This window comes from Myxocyprinus asiaticus, chromosome 48 (genome assembly GCF_019703515.2).
Source record: "Myxocyprinus asiaticus isolate MX2 ecotype Aquarium Trade chromosome 48, UBuf_Myxa_2, whole genome shotgun sequence".
NCBI lineage: Eukaryota > Metazoa > Chordata > Actinopteri > Cypriniformes > Catostomidae > Myxocyprinus > Myxocyprinus asiaticus.
Window position 1 is genome coordinate 1467809 of NC_059391.1, and position 24847 is coordinate 1492655.

Genomic DNA, 24847 nt, shown 5'->3' on the forward strand with positions numbered 1-24847 from the left:
AATCCCCTCTCTTCCACCACCGAGGCCAATGCATGCTGGAAAAGCATGAGTAATCTGTTTAATGGGAGCGAGATGCGACTGTAGCATCTTCCCATCATACAAATCCCTTTTGGTGCCCTGTTCCATCTGTTGAAATGGCCAGTCAATAGACAGTTTGGCTGCTGCCCAATGGTACATCTCGATCAGGCAGAAAATCACTTTCTCTTATTTATTGTAACTAAATATGATAAACAACACCTCAATGGAGTAGTAATAATACCAACTATGACCGTCGGTAACGTGGAGAGAGACGGGAAAGAGAATACCTACCATAACGTGCTAGTAAATTCTCTGACAGTTACAGTTCTTGAAAAATATAACCTCGACGGCTCGTCATTGCAAACAGTTAAACGTCAATAATCACAAAAACTCTGCTGAAGGATAGCTTCCAACTCGATCTTCACAGGGATGAGCTCAGGTGCATCCTTTTATCAGGCAAGTGACAGTGGCTTTTATCAGGAAGGCGGGGCTTCCTGGTCACTGCTGTGACTTGTCTGTCATTTGACAGATGTGGTGCTATAAAATTGCTTCCATGATTTCACGCACGAGGCGTTTCCCTTAGTGAGATACCGAACAAATGTTTGAAAGAGAACCACATTTTCCATGCTTATTAAAAGAGCATATCATAGAAATATATCTGACATTCAGCAAGGATGCAGTTATTGCACAAAAGAACACAAGTCCATATTTCTATTCTTCTAATTCATGCATACAGTCCATTTACACTACCAACAAGACGCAGATTGTGCTGGAGAAGAACCTCCAAATTAAATTGCACTTGACCCAGCCCATTAGTAGGGGTGGAAAGAGTATTGAAAAATCATACTCAAGTAAAAGTACTGTTACCTCCCAAACAATGTAGTGTAAGTAAAAGTCCCTGTCCTAAAAACTACTCAAGTAAGCGTAAAAGAGTAGCTCATTTAAAAGTACTCATGAGTCTTGAGTACTGGGTTACGAATGCAATAATCCCTTATAATAAACACTGTATGCTGCAATTTCAAAATGTAGCATACAGTACATACCGTAATGTAGCATACTGTACATACAATATGTACCGTTTGTCAGAAAGAATGAAAAATATAGGTATTTTATAGGTATTTTTGACTGCCAACTTAAATATAATAAACACTACATGAATCTGATTCCAAAAAATAAAAGGGAGACATGATTACAGAGATGAAAAGATGAAAATGTTATTTTCAATACACTGATCACCATTTTAATTCAATGTAATGTATGAAAAATTACATTAAAATCAGTTTGTGTTGGGTCTATATTTAGACTGATGCCGACAGAGCGAGTTATTGTTGCACATAAAACATCACATTCAAAACAATGCAAAGAATGCAAAAACAACTAAAACAGCAGAAAAAGACTGTCACTTAGCAGTTGGCATGTCACGTCCTGCACAATACAGGGGGGTATAGAGCAGGGGTGGGCAAAGGTTTTTGGTAACTTTGCCAGAAATAGTTGTTTTCTCATCAGGGCCATAGCAAGAAATTCTGGGCCCCCTGACAAGATATTGCTCTGGGGCCCATACCTATTAAGAAATACAGTTTCGTATTTGTTGTGGGCCCCCCTGGACCTTTGGGCCCATAGAATAGTTACCACATTTCACCCCACTAGCTACGGCCCTGGTTCTCATTCTAATGCATGTTGCACAGTTTCCTGAAGTGTATTTGTGACGATGGGACTATTCTGCATTAAGTATTTCTCTACAAAGGGTTATACTTTTCTATCAGGCATTAGAAAAACTTGATAAAGGCTGAGTATAATTATAAATTATTTCATCATCTCTACTTCCCTGGTAATTTATTATTCATATTAACACTCTCATCCATATGACTCCAGTGGTTACATCTATGTCTTCAGAAGCAACATGATAGGTGTGGGTGAGAAACAGATCAAATTGTAAGTCCTTTTTGGAGTCTTGTGGATTACTTTTATGCTGCCTTTATGTTTTCTGGAGCTTCAGCGTTCTGGTCACTATTCACTTTCATTGGGTTTGGGCGTTAAGTGGGGGCGTCACGTCGAATCTCGCCTACAACAAGCATATCCGCTTAGCACTCTCGGAACACACACACATATTTAAAGCACACATACATAAACCGCCTGTTAGTCAAACAGCGTGCGGCTACAGAAGCGATGAAAAAAAGATTTTATCAAGATCAACCAGTGGTTGTCTTGCTTTAGCGATCGATGTAATGAGCACCCCTGGTCTAAATATAGAAAATTACTCAAAAGTTTATCATCGATAGAGGATTATTTTTTCCAGATATATATCGAGATTGATTTATCCCTCAGCCCTATAACTAGCTAACATTGTATAAATCTCTCACAGCAGCGCAATAATCTCAGATAGCTAACGCAGAAGAAATATTTACCTCAATATATTTCTTCAAATTATACGTAGAATTAATGCTGATATCTCGACTGACTTGAGCAAGCTCAACTCAGATGACACGATCAAGCAATCGGCCTTCATTGAAAAAAGATGTTTCGGGTTCGGCCGCTTATGTTCAGTTGTCGATTTAACTGCAGTTTGAGGCATCTCTACTCTACATCCATGATTAATAGCAGTTGGCGCCACTCAACCGGTCTACAGCTGCCGTTCAAGTTTTCTAAGCATAATTTGATTTGACGGGAGTCATGAGACCCTCTGTGGCAAACGGGCTGGCGCGTATGGTCGTGTCGAAGTATTATGGCATATAGAACCCTGGTTGCAAGTAGGCCTAATTCGTGAAGGAAGGATGTCTGGATGGGAAGGCAAGGATGAGAGGCATTGGAGGGGATCCGGTGAACAGCTGCGGGGGGTGGCAGGGATACTCCCTGATTAATGGGGCGAAACATTGAAGATAGGTGTCTCCCGGCTGATGACCCCGCAGCTGGCTGAAGGCACTGGTGGAGGCAATAATGCACGGTAGGTTATTACAGCTACCTGTGCATCTGTTTATAGGACAAGTATAGGCTTTACTTATTACAAAAGTAAGGTGACCCATCTAGAGTGTAAGTAACACTTTTAAAGAATGAGAACAGTAAACATATTTGTGAATCAACATTATTTAGAGTCAGTACATTTGACAGAGATAACACTGCTACCATGAGACTGAAACAAGCATTCCACTAAGCTTTATTCGCTTAAACATTAATAATAATAATAATAATAATAATAATAATAATAATAATAATAACGTTTTAATGCTACATCTTCAATTCATTATATCGTTAATTCAACCTGATTATATGATAATGATAATAAAAGATAGTGACCATCATTTGGTTTCATAAGTAGGCTTAAGTGTCTCTATCCTTTGGCTTAAGTGTGGGGAGAAAAGACACTTTGAATTCACTGCCTCCCTCATGATTTATTAATTTCATCTAATGTAAAGAAAAAATATAATGTCTAAAATCTAAATCTAATGGCACATTTTTTCGATCTACCTCTACTTATAAAACAGCTCCAGTGATAAAATCTAAATGGATGAACCGCATTTGAAGACGTCAAAATCTGATATTATCTTAGTCCTCATTTTTATGGTTATGCTACTTATAACCATATTGTTATGCATACTTATAACTTATTAGATTTAGGCTACTTATGAATAATCTTATTATTGAACATTGGTGTCTCTTTTCATATGCTGTTGTCGCCATATTATCAAAACAATAAGCCACGAGAAAATAAGACCCCTTAATCACTACTGTAACGAGGGTCGATAGGCTTTCAGTCTTTTCCGTTGGCTTTAGAGAAGGAGGGTGACTTCTAGTAAATCCCCGCCTCTCTCATTAATAATTGGATGATAATAATCAGATACGAACGTTATAGTTATCACTGCCGTTTTTAAGTTCTTAACCTGCTCACATGTTCACAAAGGAAACATATGAGATTAGGCCAATATTTATTTTAATGGAAATAAAATCAGTTTTTCTTACTTTGGGGAAAAATGCGTGTAAGTGGGTGTGACTGTGTAAAGTGAGTTTATTGCAAGGTGTCTTTTTCCATTGGCATTCCACAGACCTTTTTCACACTCCAGGATTTGGAACACGGAAGTAAACGATTGCAGGGTAAATTTCGACAACGGTGAATGGGAGACTACAGCAAATATTATTTTCACTTACCCATTTGCTCCAAAGAAAAAGTAAACTATTACATTTGAATGAACTTCCAGAAGATAAAAAATAGAAACAGATGGGAGAAGATGCCAAATTTACGGTCACTCTCTCAGCAGCTGTAATCGAAACCCCCTTGCAGCCATGATAATTTATTTTTTTAAACTAATTCCAGGGTAATATAACACAAAGCATAAAGTTATAAACTTACACTCAATATAAAAAAAAAAAATGCTAATATAAAAAAAGTCTATTGTGGGAGAAATGTGTTTTCCCCCGCCTCTCTCGTGAATATTAATGTCGATACTCAAGAACCAGCCTCTTCATGAATAATGAATTAGATACAAAACTAGTGGTTATTTCCGCCGTCCGATCTAAAGATGTTTTATATTTTTTAGTTTCTCCATGACGTGTTCACGTATTCACGCAGCGGCAGTAGAAAGAGGATGATATTTTTCTTTTATTGAATGTAATAAATAAACTCTGCTGCTCTTCCTTCCTCTGGGGAAAAGTGCGTGTAAGTGGGTGTGTCGAGTGAGTTTAAACTTTATGATGAGTTAAAGTTTGATAATGGCCGTGTGGACCCGCGCGGAGAAACAGGGTCATCTGGACCTGCTGCTAAGCGACCGATGGGTTCGGGTCTCCGCCGAACTCACCCGGGACACCCTCACACTAACGGTGGAGAGCGAAGCGAGCGGGCCCGCGGTCTATCCGGAGCACAAATCGCACTTGAGAAATGGCCTTTCCAATGGCAATGAACAGAACCGAGAGCTTTATCAGAGCCCGAGTCGGGTCAACGGGACCGGCTCAGACTCTGAGTCCAGCGTGTACTGTGACCCGGTGGGACCGGAGGGCGTCCGGAGGGTTCGGATTGTCAAACAGGAGTCCGGCGGGCTTGGGATCAGTATTAAAGGTGGACGGGAGAACCGCATGCCCATCCTCATCTCGAAGATCTTCCCCGGTTTAGCGGCCGATCAGAGTCGAGCTCTGCGTGTCGGCGACGCGATCCTGTCCGTCAACGGCAGTGACCTCCGCGACGCCACGCACGACGCGGCGGTGCAGGCGCTGAAGAAGGCCGGGAAGGAGGTGACTCTGGAGGGTAAGACGATCACTCGATCCGCGGGGATTCACTCAGGCCCGCACTGCGCTCTGAACTTGTGCGACTTTATTATTTATTCAAAGTGAACGATTCTCAGTGTTTTTAATAATTAATCATAACATAAAGATCATCAAGTTTGCATGTCGAGCATAATACAGCTAGATGAAGTTTTAAAATGTAGCTTGAGTCTGTTTCATGTTTACTGCATGAACTTCATTTGGCATTTACACTACTGATTTTATGCTCAGATTCACGACAGTAGTGAATTATATTAACATAAACAATGCACAAGATGAAGTTTACAGTAGTTTTAATTGTATCATGAGGTCATCTGTTTTGCTCTTATACTGGTAAAAGTTAAATGCATTCAGCACTGCTAGAGTTTACACACTGCAGCTGACTACAAACTTTCATAGGCTCGATGTCTTTAGTTGGGCTCCCAAAATTTGAGAGTTAGTTTCAGAGAAATCTATTTCTTGTCTCTCAAAAGTAGGTTGTCACAGTTCTTGATATTTTTGTTCTTTTGAGTGTGCTTTTTATCTAATTCACGATAGTTCAACACACTGTTCTCAGCTCAGAGGAAGATGAAAACAAGCATACATGCATTCATCACTAGTAGGTGTGTGTTGTGTGTATTTTTGCAACGCACTGGGCACTTTACATGAATAGGACACAAAACAGGATTGAAACTTTTAAGAAGTTTTTTTTTTTTTTTTTTTTTTCTTTTTTCTCAAGTGGTCAGTGAAAGGAGGTGCTTAAACTTAAGAAAAACCTTAAAGGGATAGTTCACCCAAAAATGAAAATTTTCTAATAAGGGCCTTTCCCACTGACGGTACTGAAGCCCGAATTAGGTACTTTCCCCGGGTCTAGTGCTTTTCATCGCTTTCACACCTAAGGACATTTTTAGCTCCTACTCAGTGGTATTTACTTTTAAGGCATATAGGGTCTGTGGGAGGTGCTGCAGACAAAACCACCATTGGTCAAAAACCTGCATTGAGAAAGAAGAGCTCCATAGCCATTGTTAGTAAATAGACTGCTAGCCAGCTACTCAGAGGATTGTGCTAATTTTACAGTTCGTTTAACAGAAATAACATATAACAAACAAATTATCTAAAGAGAATCACCTGTTTCACATGTGTGTGTGACTTCATCGGGAGAGTTTTCATTGCATCTGTACTGTGTGACTGTAACAAAAATAAAGTGATTTCTGGATTACTACATCAAATTTTTCCTGGGATGACGGATATAAATAAACGGATGTTTATCGAGAGTGGGTAATTGAACTTTACTAGTGTTGTCAAAAGTACCGGTACTTCGGTACTGAAGTCGATACTAAAATATAAAAGATGTAATGATACCAGTGTATCTGCAATACTGGTAGTACTGAGCACTGAGGCTTATTTTGAACATGTGCTCTGTTACTCCATGTACACTGAAATGGACAATTAATCAAATTAAAATCGTGACATGTCCTAGTGTGATTTATTAAACTGCTAAAGGCTGCAATCTTACTGTGGAAGAGCTGCGTACTTTAAATCCGACCGCTCAAACACTAGAAACTCCACAGACATTGAGAATCATTCACGTTGTATGATTTGACAAAGCAGAGCACTTATCCGTTGTGAACCACGCAGCACATGTAAACTATATAAATCATTAAATAACAGCATTTGCACTTTAATCTCAACTCAACTTTATATCGCATTTAAAACAACAGTGTTGACCAAAACGCTTCACAGTAATAGCATTTAAAACATAACATTTCAAAATTTCCACATACACAAACACCAGTAATCTAAATATCTAAAATACAAACACTCCAAAATTGTGTCCTACATTTCATTTGTCAGACTCACAGGCCAGTGTAAAGATATGAGATTTCAGACGTGACTTAAAAGTCTACACTGGACCATGAAGCGAACTGTTTATCAGAAAAAGTGAAGCTTCTGGCAAAAAACACTCATCATAAGAAAAGCATGATTAAAAAAAAAAAATCTAGATTTCTGAAATTGAAGAAATGGAATAAAAATATATTACAACTGTATAGTAAAATGTAATATTCACTGTAGTAATAATAATAATAATAATAGTAATATAATAATGTTGCAGTTCGGGAAAAGATACGGGAACCGGAGTAACAAACAACAAAACTTTAATCAAACAGAACATCAAACTGAAAACACAACAACATAAACGCACAGACAGAGAGTCCGCGTGTCACGCTCTCTCTCTCTCTCTCTCTTTCTCTCTCTGGTGTCCCCGGCTCTTCCATTATCTCCCTCCCACTGATTAGGCAACTAAGTGCCGGGCATGTATCCTCACGGCCCGGCCACACCCTCCTCCTCGTCACACTCCTCCACCGCTCGATTCAGGCTGGGGCGCCATCCGGACTGGCTTACTCCACCCCCATCTCTTGAGGGGAGGCTGTTCCGCCACCTGATGGTCCTCCCCACCTCCTGAGAATCTGAGAGAGACTAGGGGAGGGAGGGGGAGAGAGAAAGAGCAAACAGAGTGACAGAGAGAGAAGAGACGCTCTTCTTCAGCTCCCACGGGCACGCAGCCCACCTGCTCCTCAGCCACTTCTCCGGCTGCTGGCGGACGGCAGCGGTTCCTCCGGCTGCTGGCGGACGGCAGCGACTGCTCCGTCCCCTGGTGGACGGCAATGGCTCCTCCTCCTCCTGGCGGATGGCAGCGGCTCCTCTGCTTCCTGGTGGACGGCAGTGGCAAGTTCTCACGGACAGCGTGCCCTTCCTCCTTTCCCAGGTTTCGGCACCAGTGTAACAGTCGGGAAAGGAGGATGCGGGAACCGGAGTGACAAACAACAAACTTCAATCAAACAGAACATCAAACTGAAAACACAACAACATAAACGCACAGACAGAGCGGAGCACGCCTCGTGAGCCCAGTTTAAATTAACCTGAATAAATCTGGTAAAGCTGCCTTCGGAGGCTGTATAAGGATGGATGAAGGTAGGATGAAATAAAGTGCTTTTTAAACTGTTCAGATAGTTCCATTCATCCAAAAACACTGTTGTTTAAACTATTAACTGATAAGGCAGCTGCCTACGTTTTCCAGTGCTGCCAAAGTTCGTATATACAGCCCTAAATAAACAAAAGCGTAGCTCTGATCCTGGCGTCCTCCGTCGGTATTATTGATTTGTTGTTGTTGCTATTGAAACGCGCGTGCAAATAACGTCAGAAAAAATGGTAGATACTAGATATTTTTAATCCAGTTAATTAAAGAAAGAATCAAAGATTAGTCGATCATCAAAAGAATCGTCAGTTGCAGCCCTACTATGATGGTATTGTAGAGCATAACAACTGAATATGCAGCTAGCAGCAAAAATAATAAATGCACACAAATATACAGTACATTTAAGGTATGAAACTTGAGATATGGCTAATTTGAGTTTAATGGAAGACCCTTAATTAATTTTAGATTAAAATTTTCTGGTTGGCGCTTCTTGGAACATGCAATAATAAATTTGTATTCTTTCTGATTCTCATATTAATGAGGAAAAACCAGCGTAACAGACGTGACAGTTGAAGCGGCACTTTGCTATAGACTTCATTATGAGGGGAAACCATCCAAAATGCTTTGAAACCAGTAGACTTTGAAATAGCAATATGGCTTTGCATGATTACTCAACCTTAAAAGGCTGCATCTAAAAATCTGCATTCAGACCAGTGACCTATGTAACAAAGCAGGATTAAGCAGCTAGCTAGGTAAGTTAAAACTTAGTTTGAGTGAACTATGAATTCAAGTGAGGTGGATAGGTTTTCATTGAGGTTCATCACCATAGTAACATACACTTAACAGCTAACCTGCTCCAGGACAGGTAATGTTCCCGATCAGAGATTTCATACAGATACTGGACCAATCAACTTTGATCAAAGTGACACTCCTCCCGTATCTCTCACTCCAATTTAAAGCACACTTCAAAGAAACAATTTTAGAAATCCACCAAATCAGCTCTTTATAATAATTATTTGTTTGCAAGAAATATTTTTTTGGCAGTCTTGCATTTTAGCTAAAGACACTTTTTTTCCAGATCATTTTCCCACACTGGCCACAAAAAAACCTAAAAAATGACATAATTTCAAGTAAAATGTATAAATACAGTGCATATCTATAATGATTGATCAGTTTTAAAATATAAAAAAAGCTTAATCACTCCCCAATATAGATATATCAGATATATAAGTGTGAATGCCACCCAGACCCCTTCCTTTCATGGATTTGCTGGCAGAGATGCCATGAACACACAGGATTTTACTTAGTTAAAAAAAAAAAAAAAAAAAAAAAGCACACTGGCACATCAAATACATCTTTATTGTGTGTCATGTTGCTAGAAAGAAAGAACAAATAAGTCTTATTAGTGCATATCATTTACTTATTTTTCAATTGCTTAAGTTTTATTATTCAATATTGAATTCATTTCTAATAGTATTAAATTATGTGTATATTTTAAATTGATACTAAAGCTCTTTGGGTCAGTCCATCTGAAGTGGTCCAATAATTGTAAAGTTGGTTGCTTGACCATTTTTAATTTTCCTAATTTTTTTTTTGTGATTACCTCTATGTATTGGTATTGCAAAACCACCAGTTTTTTATTTTTATTTTACTTGGTTTAACCTCGGCGGCCATCTTTGTGTTATGACGCACTACAAATTTTGGTTATACAGATGTTTACGGAAACCTCAATATCTCGGCTCAGAATGGTCCAAGCTCCTTGGAACAAAAACTGATCTCTAGAGCACATTACTAGGTACATGTACATAGCACATTCTTGATCCCAAGACTTAGACCTTAAGTCCTAATGTAATGATCAAGATCGCTGAAACTTCCACTTTTAGGGTCAATTTATAACGGGAAGGGTTTGAGTCTCAGTCCTAAATTGTACCTAGGTAAAAATAGTGTGCATGCAGTACATTTCAAGTTTGAGACTTCTCTTTTTTTGAACATTTCCCCTCACTTTTGGGTTGATTATCTCTGGTGGGGGACTAGATAGGAACCTGAAATTTTCACAGATATAAGTCCTCCTGCTGGAACTTCTAGTCTGTGGCATAAACTGTTATGACTGCATGCTCAACAAGTGTGACCAGTGTCCAGGTATAGAGGCCTTACTGCAGATGCTTGAATAGTCAGACAAAGATGTCACACTTCCTGATAACATCACCTTTAAGCAGTAGGTTATGACTGACAGAGCAGATATGATTATTGTCATTCTCCCTAGGGTTGAATTCTCTGCTCTGGCTGAGAAACTCAATGCGTTAAAGACACACCATTTCATTGCTAAGGCTCAGTCTCCATTCCTTAAAGACAGAAAGGCAAACCTTACTCAGTCTGAGTGTATTGTTCTCTGTGACTTTTTTGAAAATGATTCAATCATCACTCAGGATGAAGTCCAGAGTCATCACTGGGTGAACCAACAGTCCACACTTGGAACTTCTTCGCAACGTCCCATGGCAAAAATGCGTGTGAGGGGGTTGGAAAAAACAAAAGCCTGTTTGCAGAGGACAACAGAGGGTCAAATCCTCACCTGTGAAGATATGTTCCTCTTTTGCAATGAGAAGATTAAGGGAGTTACATACATCTACATCAAAAGCAAGGAAGTAACTGAACTCCATGAACTGAAACTCAAGGGCAGGTTCGATAAGTGTGAGAGAATTCTGGGTACAAGAAATTTTCACAATTTTGAGGCGGTATCAGAGTACATCTGCATTGCAAGAGTTTGAAAAACATGCAGCTATGAAATCTGTCCCCCTGATCCTACGGAATAATGACTGTGTTGCTTGCGTTTATGATGACCAGTGTTGGTTAGGCTTAGTTGATATCAGCATGGAATACTGAGATGTTTTTGTAAAATTCTTCCACCCACCTGGACCAAGAACATCATTCAAGATATCTGCTGAGGACAAAGCATGGGTTCCCATAAACAGTGTTCTCAGAAAACTGACACCTGCCGAGTTGACTATTGCCACCGGATGCTCCCACAACTTTAATGAGAGACTGAGTGAGGAAATCTCATAGCTTCAAATCAAACATGTAGCTTGAAATTGTGGTATGTCAATCATAAATATAATTACTGTAAAATACTGTTCATTTTTTTTTATTTGTAATACTTATTACATCTGTTCATTTCTCAATGCATGAATAAAGTAGGCTTTTCCCCAGATTTCTACTAGCACTAGCTCAACCAGTGGAATCTCAAACTCAATGTTTACAGCAGAATGCTGCCATAGAGGACTTATGTCTGTGAAAATTTCAGATTCCTATCTAGTCCCCCACCAGAGATAATAAACCCGAACGTGAGGAGAAATGCTCAAAAATTGCACTTACTCGCCCTCATAAAAAGAAAAAAAAGAGAAATCTCAAATCTGAAATGTTCTGCATGCACACTACACTTACCTAGGTACCCCTTAAAAAAATAAGGACTGAGACTCGAACCCTTCCCATTATAAATTGACCCTAAAAGTGGAAGTTTCAGAAATCTTGATCTTGATCATTACATTAGGACTAGAGCCCGACCGATATGGGATTTTTGAGACTGATACCTATTTTAGAGAAGGAAAATTCACCGATTACCGATATGGTGGCCGATGTAGTTAATTTTTGAGCTGGAATGAAAACAGACCTTTTCTATTTGGATTGTTCACTGATTTTGCACAGATATGACTATGCAAAGGTACTCAGAAGGCTGCTTTCTTAAATATTTTTATCATGAATATTTTACATTATTATTATACATTGTCAACAAATTCTAGAAATGAACACTGAGGAAAATAAAGAATAAATAAAAATACAATAAATAGCTCAAACATCAGTACTGTATGTTCAGTATCAGTCAGTTGCTGACCATTTAAAGAATAAATAAAAATAAAATAAATTGCTAAATAAACATCATTACTGTTTAGTATCAGTCAAATGCTGACCATTAAAATAAAGAATAAATAAAATAAATAGCTAAATAAACATCAGTACTGTTTAGTATCAGTCAAATGCTGACTATTTTAATACTGCCAGTCAATTATTGTCAGGTTGTAAAACAAGAAGCATTTACACCTGCCGAGACAGTTTGGTGAATACATGTTTACTCATTAGCTTCTGCTCAGCTGACAAGCAATGAAAGTAGCTACATGGTTAGCTAGTTAGCTATAAGCACGTTGTCACGGAGAGTAAAAGATGGACCAGCATTGCGCCTCGCCAACTAGGTAACAGCGTAGCGTGAAATCAACACTCATCATACACAATCCACCACTGCAACATTGTCTGCTGAGCTGCAAAAAGATGCTCTGATGTTTACCTTTCAATCTGCTACATTACTGACTGCACTGACAAACTATAGCTGGCTAACAGCAAACAGACATGAGTGACATGGTTGTCAGGGACAGGGTTAACGTTATATTAGTTATATTGAAAAGGGAAAATGATGGGGTCATTGTTTATTAACTTTCCAGTATGTATTTCACAAACTAGTTAGCAACTTACGCTTAACACCGCACTGCTTAACTCCGCCCTTTCTGCAGAGCCACCGTCAGTTCAGAGTCAGCTCTGTAAACAATGGAGTCGGAGTGCGCTCTGTAGGACATACTGATATATCGGTCGGGCACTAATTAGGACTAGGTTTAAGTCTTGGGAACAAGAATGTGCTAAATGTTTACATATGTACATGTACCTAGTAATGTGCTCGAGATCAGTTTTTGTTCCAAGGAGCTAGGACCATCCTGAGCCGAGATATTGAGGTTTCCGTAAACATCTGTGTAACCAAAATTTGTCGTGCACCATGACACAAAGATGGCCACCGAGGTTAAACCAAGTAAAATAAAAAGAAAAAAATGGTGTTTTTGCAATACCAATACATAGAGGTAATCACCACTTGAGATCAACCCCTTTTTTTATTATTTCAAATCAAGATATTAAACTTTTAAAATTGATAAGCCTGAATGTTCTTGTTGTGGACCTATATAAAGTAACTTTCACATCGAAATATCAGCTATTTTTATTAGTGGTCAACCAATATATTGCAGAGGCCGATAAATCTGCGATAATTAGAATTTTTTTAATTATCTGCCGATAAATTATCCTGCTTGGCTGATTTTGTTTCTTGAGGGCGCCGAGAATCGCCTGCTTGCATGTGACGTGTGTGAAACATGTAAACGACCAGTCACAGTTTGTTTTGTTACGTGCATCGTGTTCCTACAGTAGTAGGCCGGTGTGCAACACAGTGTCATTTAAACAGTCCGCATATCAGAGCCACGGCAGACGTATTTGAGCTCATAATGTTAAAGTGCTTGCCTGTTTCATTCTCCCTCTCTCCTCAACAGTTCCCTGTAACTTTTAACTGTCTTGTCTAATGATAAAAAGGCAAATATCAAAACTAATATCATACACCGTCTGCAAATATGCAGATATCTCGTTTAAACAAATGTAATTCACGAACTTCATGAAAATCCAGCGTTTTCTTCCCGTCGAGTGCTTATCTAATGTCTTCCTCTGACGCGTGTATTCTATCAGCCAGAATCAAAACTTCAGGAACAGGATCAAAAGTTGCTCTCATTCACAAATCATGACGGTCACTCTGTGACAATCCAAGCAAGCGATCCAGGCCGTTCAAACAGTCAGGCGATTGCTGCTCGCGCTGGATCCGCACAAGCACGTGAGTGCAACTTAAAAGTGCTTCACGTGTGCTATAAGTAAACGTCTTATTCACTGTGAACTGTATGTACAATTAGTTTGATTTGCTGTTTTTGAGAAAATGCGATTGCTAACATGGAGATGACATCCATGGTTGCTGGACTACTGTGTGTACTGTTATTTCCTTCCTAATATATTAACAATTTCTTCATGTGCAAATTAATTAAATTTGATGACTAAACTGCTATCTACCATTTAAAATACAATATAATGTGACTTGAGTGACTACCTTTCCTAGTCGGACAGATATTTAGAGAGCATGTTGGTCGATTTACTGCTGTTACAAATGTATGATGTAATTCAATTTAATAATGATTCAAAGTAAAAGAGAAACAAAATTGCTGAAATTTAACAAACACGTAATTTTACAATATTTACTCACCTTCACATTATAATATTATAATGCTTGTTTATAAAATCTTATGTGCTTCAATGAAAGGTAATCTATGTTCACTTTTTCACATTTCAACATTATGCCACAAATGCTTTTGATTGCGCTTAACTTGTATTGTACCCAGAATATTCATTTAATTTGTTTAGAATTATTGGTAGACTAATACGGTTTGGCCTAAAAAAATCTATATAACATCAGAGTCGATAAATGTCTCCAACCAATTTCTAGTTCAATAAGTACACTGTCCAGGGAGTCAGTTGTTTCTAGGGCTGTGTCCTTTTGTCAAAACCATTGCAGTGCACTAAAACACTTTCTCCTAGAAATTCCCAGAATGCACCAGTGAGCATGGACTGCTCACTAGGGATGTGTATGAGTAGGGACTATAACTAACTGAATGTATTGGTGGTGCTGTAGATATGTGACTGTGGGGTGCTGAGAGATGATATCTTTTACTTTCAGATGCATCCATACAGCATGTTAAATATGCATAATATTAACGTGTACTTTTCTATCATATTATGTAAAATGTGAGTATTATTGTGTAGAACTGCAAAAAAAGTGCAGTCATATCGGTCATATCGGTGCATCCCAATTCTTTTTTTTTATTTTATTTTATTTTTTTATTAACTTTTTTTTTTATTGATTCAACCATTAAATATATACATAGCAGAACACACATATACAGAATCAATATACAACACCCCAGTGGTCACACAACCATAGACACACAACAAAAATAAATAAATTAATTAATATAAAAATAAAATAAATAAAACAAATCACACACATAAAACCCCTACACCTCTCTCTCCACTGTCCCTCCCCGAGAGCCCTCCAAGAAAGACAGATATCTGCCCCACTTCTTCTCAAACATGTCCAGACTCCCCAGTCTTCTGGATACCCCCTCCTCAAGAGCTGCCACTCTGGCCATCTCTGAACACCACTCCTGGAAAGGGGGTGCTCCAGCCGACTTCCAACTCCTCAAAGTGATCTGTCTGGCGATCGTAACACTAGACAGGACCCAGTTTTTCAAGTGCTTATTCTCCAAATTAATGACTGCCCCATCTCCAAAGATACAGAGTCTGCGGCAAAATAAAATTTGAGAGGCCAAAACCTCGCATATAAAACTCTGAATCCTCATCCAAAATTCCTGCATCTTAACACATCCCCAAAAGACATGGGTTGTGTCTCCATCTTCTATTTGACATCGCCAGCAGGTGGGTGTGTCTTTAAGACCAAGCCTATGCAATCTAGAGGGGGTCCAGTAGACTCTATGTAAAATCTTAAATTGCATGAGGCGAACCCTTGCGTCTCTGGATGCAGATTTGACATTTTTTAGAATCCCAGCCCACTGTCCCTCCTCCAATACCAAATTTAGATCTTTCTCCCATAATCTCTTAAGAGAAGTTAAAGTTCCGTCTCCCATACTCTGAATTAGTAGGGAGTAATACACGGATGCCTCGTGACCTTTTCCAAAAGCAGTAATCACCTCTCCCAGAGTATCTGCCGCTTTAGGAGGGTGTAAACCACTCCCAAAAACAGTACAGAGCAGGTGACGCAGCTGTAAATACTTATAGAACTGAGATCTAGGAATCCCGAAAAGTTGAACCAAATTTTGAAAGGATCTCAACACCCCATTCTCATACAGGTCACCGAGTGTAGTAACCCCCCTCCCAATCCACTCTGACCAGCAAAAAAGGGGACTAGTTGATGCATAGTTTGGGGTTCAGCCATATGCTCGAGGCAACATTTAAAAAAATGTCAGAATTAAACAGTCTGGACACTTTAGTCCATACCGAGTTTAAGTGCGAGATAACGGGATGTACTTTAGCTTCTCCGATTAATTTGATAGGCTCTGCAGTGGCGAAATAGGGGCAAGAACTTCCTGTTCTATACAGAACCAGGGAGGGGCTCTCTCAGGTGGAAGCGACCAATGTGCCAAATGTCTGAGACCGAATGCATAATAATAAAATAAAATCTTGGGTAGGCCTAGCCCACCTTTGTCAATCGGCCTATGTAACTTATTGAAATGAAATTTGGGACGCTTGCCATTCCAAATGAAAGACTTTGCTATGCTATCAAATTGCTTGAAATAAGAGAGGGGACATCTACAGGGAGAGACTGCAGTAAGTAATTGAATTTTGGAATACAATTCATTTTAATAACATTAACCTTCCCAATCATAGATAAATGTAATGAAGCCCACCTTTCCACATCACTCGAAAACCGTTTTATTAATTAAAAATTAACTCTAACTAAATCACACAAATTTGCTGGAAATAAGATACCCAAATACTTGATGCTCTGTTTGGGCCACTGGAAAGCGCCCAGCTGGAAAGCCGTTTCTGGGCAGTACGCTGTCAGAGCCAAAGCTTCGGATTTAGACCAATTGACTCTATATCCTGAAAACTTAGAAAAGGAATTAATAATTCTGTGGAGGCAAGGCATAGATCTACTGGGGTCAGATACAATTAATAGAATATCATCTGTGTAAAGCAAGAGTTTATGCGCTATACCTCCCGCCACCACCCCTGGAAAATCATCCTCCTCTCTTATCGCGGCTGCTAATGGTTCCAGGGCAAGACAGAACAATAATGGGGAAAGAGGGCAACCCTGCTGGGTGCCCCTATCCAAAGTAAAATAATCTGAAATTAGTCCATTTGTTTGTACCGCCGCTACTGGGTGTCTATAAAGTAACTTAATCCATCCAATAAATATACTCCCAAACCCGTTTATTTCCAAAACCGTAAAAAGATAATCCCATTCTACCATGTCAAACGCCTTTTTGGCGTCAAGTGAGATGCCAGCGACCGGAGATTGATCATTCGCTACTGACCACCATGATATTGATGAGACGCCTGATGTTATCAGAAGAGCTACGGCCCCGAATAAACCCCACCTGATCTATATGTATAAGTGAAGTCATAACTTTACTTAATCGATTAACCAAAATTTTTGACAAAATGTTTACATCTAACTGGATCAGGGAAATTGGACGGTAACTTTTACACTTGCTTGGATCTTTGTCCTTTTTAAGAATCAGACTGATCCAGGCTTGTGTCATGGTTGGAGGAAGCTTTCCATTCTTTAATGATTCAGTATAAACTTCTAACAAAAGTGGAGTCAGTTCTGTAGCATAGGATCTAAAAAATTCAGCAGCAAAACCATCTGGCCCCAGAGCTTTGCCAGTAGGTAAAGCCTTAATTACCTCGTCAAGCTCCTCCAAGGTTATCTCAGAATCAAGAGAATTTCTTTGCTCAGTCGTCAGTTTAGGAAGTTTTAATGGTTCCACAAAGTTTCTAATATCTTCATCAGTAGACGAAGACGTGGAACTATAAAGGTCAATATAGAATTCTTTAAAAGCATTATTAATATCAGTGGCCAAGGTAAATATTTCACCACCAGCAGATTTCACTGAGGGAATCGTAGAAAAAGACTCTCTCTGCTTTATATATCTAGCCAAAAGTTTTCCTGCTTTGTCCCCTGACTCAAAGTATGACTGTCTTGCCCTGAATAACCACAACTTCACTTTCCGTGACAAAATAGCATTATATCTGTATTTCAATCTAGTCAATTCTCTGAGGCCATCAGATGACATTCTGCGCTTCAGCTCTGCCACTGCACTTTTAATATTCTCTTCCAACTCCACGAGTTCTCGTGCTTTGGATTTTTTGGTGAATGAGGCATACTGTATGATCCGACCCCTAAGAACTGCCTTAAGTGCCTCCCAAGCCACGCCCACAGAGGATACTGAGGAGCAGTTGGTCTCTATATAAACATTGATTTTGGTCTTTAACATTTCAAATCAAATCAAATCACTTTTTTGGACTCAAGATGGCGCCGAGTATGGCTGCTGCGTTGCGAGCTCCGACACAACATAGCAATGTTTTGTTTGTTTTGTTTACAATTCTTATGTTTTTTGTCTTGGATGTTGTCTGCCTTATTGTCTACGACAGACAAACACTTTTGGACATTGGTTCAGCGATCTCACACCGAAAACCGGACTTCACATTCCTCAATGCCGACCCGCTGTTTACAAACACGCAAGCGGAGCCCTTTGTCTGGGCAGCACGGCCGCGGAAACGCAGAAGGAAAAGGGGAAACAGAGCCGGCGTTCTCATCAGAGTAAGACGCCGTGCAAATCGACCCCCGCTACCCACTATTCTACTGGCAAATATTCAGTCTCTGGATAACAAGCTCTGCGAGCTGAAAGCACGGATCTCTTTCCAACGAGAGACGAGGGACTGCTGCATTATCTGCCTAACAGAAACTTGGATGTCTGCGGAGATTCCAGACTCAGCCATTGAACCCGCGGGGTTCTCCATGCTCCGAGCGGACGGAGCGAAAGACCTCTCAGGTAAAACTAGAGGAGGTGGTGTATGTTTTATGATCAACAAATCCTGGTGTGATCAGAGGAACGTACATTCCATCAAGTCTTTCTGTTCTCCTGATCTGGAATTTCTTATGCTTCTGTGTCGACCATTCTGGCTACCGAGGGAATTCACAGCGGTCATTATCACTGCTGTGTACATTCCCCCACAAGCCGACACAGACCGGGCACTCAAGGAACTGTATGGGAGTATAAGTGAGCAGGAAACCGCGCACCCTGAGGCCGCGTTCATTGTGACCGGGGACTTTAATAAAGCCAGTTTAAAATCAGTCGCACCAAAATATCACCAGCACATTAGTTTCAACACACGAGGGGACCGGGTTTTGGACCATTGCTACTCTCCGTTCCGGGATGGCTACAAATCCCTCCCCCGCCCACCATTTGGCAAATCGGACCACTCTTCCATTCTGCTTCTGCCCGCTTACAGGCAGAAATTGAAACAGGAAGCACCCACCCTCAGAACGATCCAGTGCTGGTCGGACCAATCAGACTCTACGCTACAGGACTGTTTTGATCACACGGACTGGGAGATGTTCCGGTCCGCCTCTGATGACGACATCGAGCTTTACGCTGATAGCGTAATGTGTTTCATTAGAACGTGCGTAGAGGAAGTGATTCCGACCAGAACTGTACGAATCTATCCGAATCAGAAGCCGTGGATCAATAGCGATGTTCGCACGGCACTTAATGTGCGGACCTCCGCTTTTAATTCTGGGAACGCGGAGGAGCATAAACAAGCCAGTTATGCCCTCCGAAAAACTATCAAAACAGCAAAACGCCAGTACAGGAGCAAGATTGAAGGACAGCTTAACACCACCAACTCTAGAAGCATGTGGCAGGGAATTAACATCATCACGGACTTTAAAGGGAATAAAAACTCCGCCATGAACACCGCTGCCTCTCTACCGGATGAGCTAAATACTTTTTATGCTCGTTTCGAGGGAAATAACACCGCCCTCGCGGAGAGAGCTCTCACGGCCGAAGCTACAGAGGTTAGTTCACTCTCCGACTCTGTAGCGGATGTAACCCGATCCTTCCGACGGGTGAATATCCGCAAAGCCGCGGGTCCAGATGGCATTCCAGGCCGCGTCATCAAAGCGTGCGCGAACCAGCTGGCTGGTGTTTTTACGGACATTTTCAACCTTTCCCTCTCTTTGTCTGTAGTCCCCACATGCTTTAAAACATCCACCATTGTGCCTGTTCCAAAACAATCAAAAATAACTTGTTTAAATGACTGGCGTCCTGTTGCTCTGACCCCTATGATCAGCAAATGCTTTGAGAGACTAATCAGAGATTACATCTGCTCTGTCTTGCCACTCAATCTTGACCCGCTGCAGTTTGCTTACCGCAACAACCGCTCCACTGATGATGCCATTGCATCTACAATACACACTGCTCTCTCCCACCTGGAAAAAAAGAACACTTATGTGAGAATGTTGTTTGTAGACTACAGCTCAGCATTCAACACCATAGTGCCCTCCAAGCTAGATGAGAAACTCCAGGCTCTGGGCTTAAACAGCTCGCTGTGCAGCTGGATCCTGGACTTCCTGTCAAGCAGACGCCAGGTGGTTAGAATAGGCAGCAACATCTCCTCATCACTAACCCTCAACACTGGAGCCCCGCAGGGCTGTGTTCTCAGCCCACTACTGTATTCCCTGTACACACATGACTGTTGTGGCAACACATTGCTCCAATGCCATCATTAAGTTTGCTGATGACACGACGGTGGTAGGTCTGATCACTGACAATGATGAAACAGCCTACAGAGAGGAGGTGCACACTCTGACACACTGGTGTCAGGAGCACAACCTCTCCCTCAACGTCAGTAAGACAAAGGAGCTTGTGGTGGACTTCAGAAGAAAAGACAGAGAACACAGTCCCATCACCATCAATGGAGCACCAGTGGAGAGAGTCAGCAGCTTCAAGTTCCTGGGTGTCCACATCACTGAGGAACTCACATGGTCCGTCCACACTGAAGTCGTTGTGAAGAAGGCTCATCAGCGCCTCTTCTTCGTGAGACGGCTGAGGAAGTTTGGAATGAACCGCCACATCCTCACACGGTTCTACACCTGCACTGTGGAGAGCATCCTGACTGGCTGTATCTCCGCCTGGTACGGCAATAGCACCGCCCACAACCGCAAAGCACTGCAAAGGGTGGTGCGAACTGCCAGACACATCATCGGAGGTGAGCTTCCCTCCCTCCAGGAAATATATACAAGGCGATGTGTGAAAAAAGCTCGGAGGATCATCAGAGACTCCAGCCACCCGAGCCATGGGCTGTTCTCACTGCTACCATCAGGTAGGCGGTATCGCAGCATCAGGACCCGCACCAGCCGACTCCATGATAGCTTCTTCCCCCAAGCAATCAGACTTTTGAACTTTTGATCTCCCACGATCAAAATACATCAGCCCTGCACTTTATTACTCTTTTATCTCACACCGGACTGTCATAAATTATATTACTATTTTTATATTATGTCTCTCTTAACAACTGACTATCAACCGACAGCCTGAATGTCAATACAGTACAATACTGTACATTCTATATATATATATATATATATATATATATATATATTAATTTTTAATTTTTACTGAATAATGTGTATCTATATAGTAAAAAAACAAAAACAGCATATTGTATACTGTACAGTGTATGTTATTATTTGTATATTGTTGAGTGTAATTATGTGTATAACAGATGTTTAAATTGTGTTGTGTTAATTTGATGTTTTAAGTTGAGTGTAATTATGTATAACAGATGTTTAAATTGTGTTGTGTTAATTTGATGTTATTGTAAATTGGTATATGTCTCATCACTGTCACGACTGCTGTGTTGATCGGAACTGCACCCATTTGTTGGAATTCAGGATTTTGCAACAGGGACACATTAAAGCGCCAACTATATGATTTCTTTTTCTCTGTATATGGCAACATCTCCAAACTCACCAGGGCGTGATCTGAGACTAAGATGTTTCCAATTGAGCAATCAACAACAGATGAAATGAGGGACTTATATATAAAAAATAAATCTATTCTAGAATAAATCTTATTGACTGATGAAAAAAAATGTATATTCCCTACCAGATGGGTTCAAAAGTTGCCAAATATCCGGAAAACCAAGATTTTTACACATCCTGTGAAGCGTCATTGTTGCTCTAGGGGGCTTACACACTTTTGCTTCACTGTGATCAAGGACTGAGTCCATCAAAAGATTAAAGTCTCCTCCCAATATTATATCATGAGGGGTGCCAGCAGCTTGCAACATCCCTTCAAGATCTATAAAAAGCCTTGATCATCAGCGTTAGGCGCATAAATATTAGCCAAAAGCAACCTTTGCCCCTGAATTTCAGCTAAAACAATAATGACTCTTCCTAATTTATCTTTAATCTGTTTGAGGCATTTGAATTGTAGATGTTTATTTACCAATATAATGACTCCTCTGCTCTTACTTGAGCCAGCACTAAAAAAAAACATGTCCACCCCATATCTTCCCAAATTTTTCAGCTTCCTGCGGGGAAAAATGTGTTTCTTGAAGAAACACTATATCATATTTCTTACGTTTAAGAAAAGAAATAACCTTCCTTCTTTTTATGGGGTGCCCCAACCCATTCACATTCCATGTGGAGAGAGAGTACACTCATTAACATTTGACATATTGATATAATAAAAATAAATAAATTGTGTGTCAAAAACATTATACAGACCACATTCCCCATTAATGCAACAATCAAACCCTGAACTTCCCCCTGAACAAAACAAACAGAAAAAAGAAAAACGTGCGCATTAACCCCGCGCACGACAGCGCCAACCGGCGTCAATCCCTTAAAACTCAGAGTCCACGTATGCCTACGAGAGCCCCCGCGACAACTTTGCCATCAGATTGCTCAAGTCCGGTGCTTCTATACAAATTTTGTAAGGCAAAATTACATAACAGAAAATACTTTGTATAACAGACCCCAGCCAACAGGCAGAATAACAGAAAAAACATGTAGATTCATTCACAGAACCATCTCGAAGGTGTGTTCCTCCACAAAATAAACTCCAGCTGATATTAAGCCATTCAGTTTTCTCGGACAGACAAACAACTGTTCAGTGAGCCAGCTGTTATGAGTTCAGCGGATGACATAATCATTCCAATGTCACACAAAAATATTCAACAAAACAGACTCCAGCCAGCAGGAGGAATAAGCACAAAGAACAAACAGATTTATCCACAGCTGTTCCAAAGGAGTGATATTGAACAGAACAAGCTCCAGCCGCTAGGCGGAGCCAGCACGAAAAACAAAACCGGCATCCCGGTTCCTCGGATGATCAAGAGCCATACTAACTGGGATGCCGCAAAAAAAATAAAAAATAAAATACACCATAACTTACTCAGCCCATCAACTTTATAAAAGACATCCTTTATGTGAGCATGTCGATATTTTGCGGTCATCCATAGTGTCCACTCTCAATCTGGCCAGAAACTTCAGTGTAGAAAAGATCTTCCGTCAATGCAAAAGTTTCTTGGAGTCATGCCATAAAACAAACTCCAGCCGCTAGGCGGAGCCAGCGCAAAAAAAAACAAAAATGGCACCCAGCTTCCTCAGATAATAGAGTCCCTGAACCGCGAGTCAGTCCACTAATATAAGAAACATCAAATGGCTTACTCCAATGTATTTATGAAGGAGAGTGCCAGATTTGGACAAGTAAATACTTTGCGACCATTCTTCTTTTCTATTCTCAGTTTGGCCGGAAACATCAGAGCAAACGAGATCTTTTTCTGATGTAAAAGTCTGGGAACAAGAAAATATTGTGATTCTTCCAAGAAAGCTTCCCTTTGCTCCTCGCCTGGCGCAACACGAGATCTTTATCGGATGATCTCAGAAATTTGGCCAGAATGCATCTCCCTGTTTTGGACGCGGGCGGATTAGTGGTTAATTCCCTTTCCGATGACTCAAGATAATCGATTCGTTTTTCAACTTCTGTCACTCTTGTAAACAACTCGGAGAATTTTGTTTCCATCGCCGTAATCGATCGACGTATTACAGCGAGATCCTCCAAGTCAGCAAGAACCTTCGTCAGCATCACCGACATGTTGGACAACTGATGCTGAATATCTGCTCCCGACGTGCCGTCCAAATCGAGTCTCTGGTCCGCAGTCCCGTCAGAAGCCTCAGCTTGAACACACAAGTGTCTTTTAATGTCTCCAGAGTCTGAGGATTTTGACTTTCTTGCCATATTTACCTCAAAGAGCAAGTATGTAATTGGGTGTATCGAATCTCACCGGATCACAACATGAAAATAATTAAAAAAACTAGCAAAGTTCGCAGAGCTCGTGTCTCACGCGTCTGCTTCTCGCATGGCGTCCCCGGAAACCCACCGGTGCATCCCAATTCTTATTATCAAAGTGTTTATAAATGCATATTCCTCATTTATTTTTTCAAAGGATTGACACCATACAGTGATTTTCTAATTCGGAACTTCATCGCACTATTGTATCTCAAAACAGCAATCGCAACAAAAAACACAAAAGCGCATGATCACGATACATGGACAATTAATCTTAGACATTGTGAATAAAACACAATATCAATTTCACACTGGGGTCATTTTAATTTAATTTTAATGAAAAAATAAATTGAGGAATCATTTAGTGTGTGTGCATGTTTTGTGTGCAGTGAAGTACATCAGGGAGGTGTCTCCTCTCTTTAAGAAGTCCTCCATGAGTGCAGAGCTGTCGTGGGATGGCCGTCTTCAGTCTCCAAATGTCAGCTGCAGCAGCGACGAGTCGCACAAGAGCTGCACGACCCGCGACAGGAAGATCATCCCGCTGAAAATGAGCTTCATCAGCCGCAACCTCACTATGCCTGACCTCGAGAACAGGTGTGTGATTTCAGAAATTAACTTTAGAAACTTTAGGTCATACTTTGAGTTTGTCATTTTGTTTTGTTTTCACTGATCACATGATGACAGCAGCTGTATTTGGGTGAATGTCATGAAACCATGTATGAATCAAATTTAAATGAAGCCTACTTTTAGGATCATTAAGGCATTTTGGATTAGTTTCATGGTAATTAGGCTTATTTTCCCCCAAATTCAAATTACTGTAATGACGTTTACTTTTGAGATTTTG

The 24847-nt window shown here is 40.4% G+C and overlaps 1 protein-coding gene across 1 annotated transcript in view; it reads left to right on the top strand.

Annotated features, from left to right (window-relative positions):
* The first annotated feature begins 4490 nt into the window (after positions 1–4490).
* Positions 4491–24847, top strand: part of sntb2 (syntrophin, beta 2) — a 41692-nt gene continuing 21335 nt past the window's right edge. Inside the window, exons 1-2 of the mRNA XM_051692059.1 lie at positions 4491–5248; positions 24393–24597. Coding sequence (XP_051548019.1) covers positions 4720–5248; positions 24393–24597 — 734 coding nt within the window. The 5' untranslated portion in view covers positions 4491–4719. The remainder of the gene's footprint in view (positions 5249–24392; positions 24598–24847) is intronic.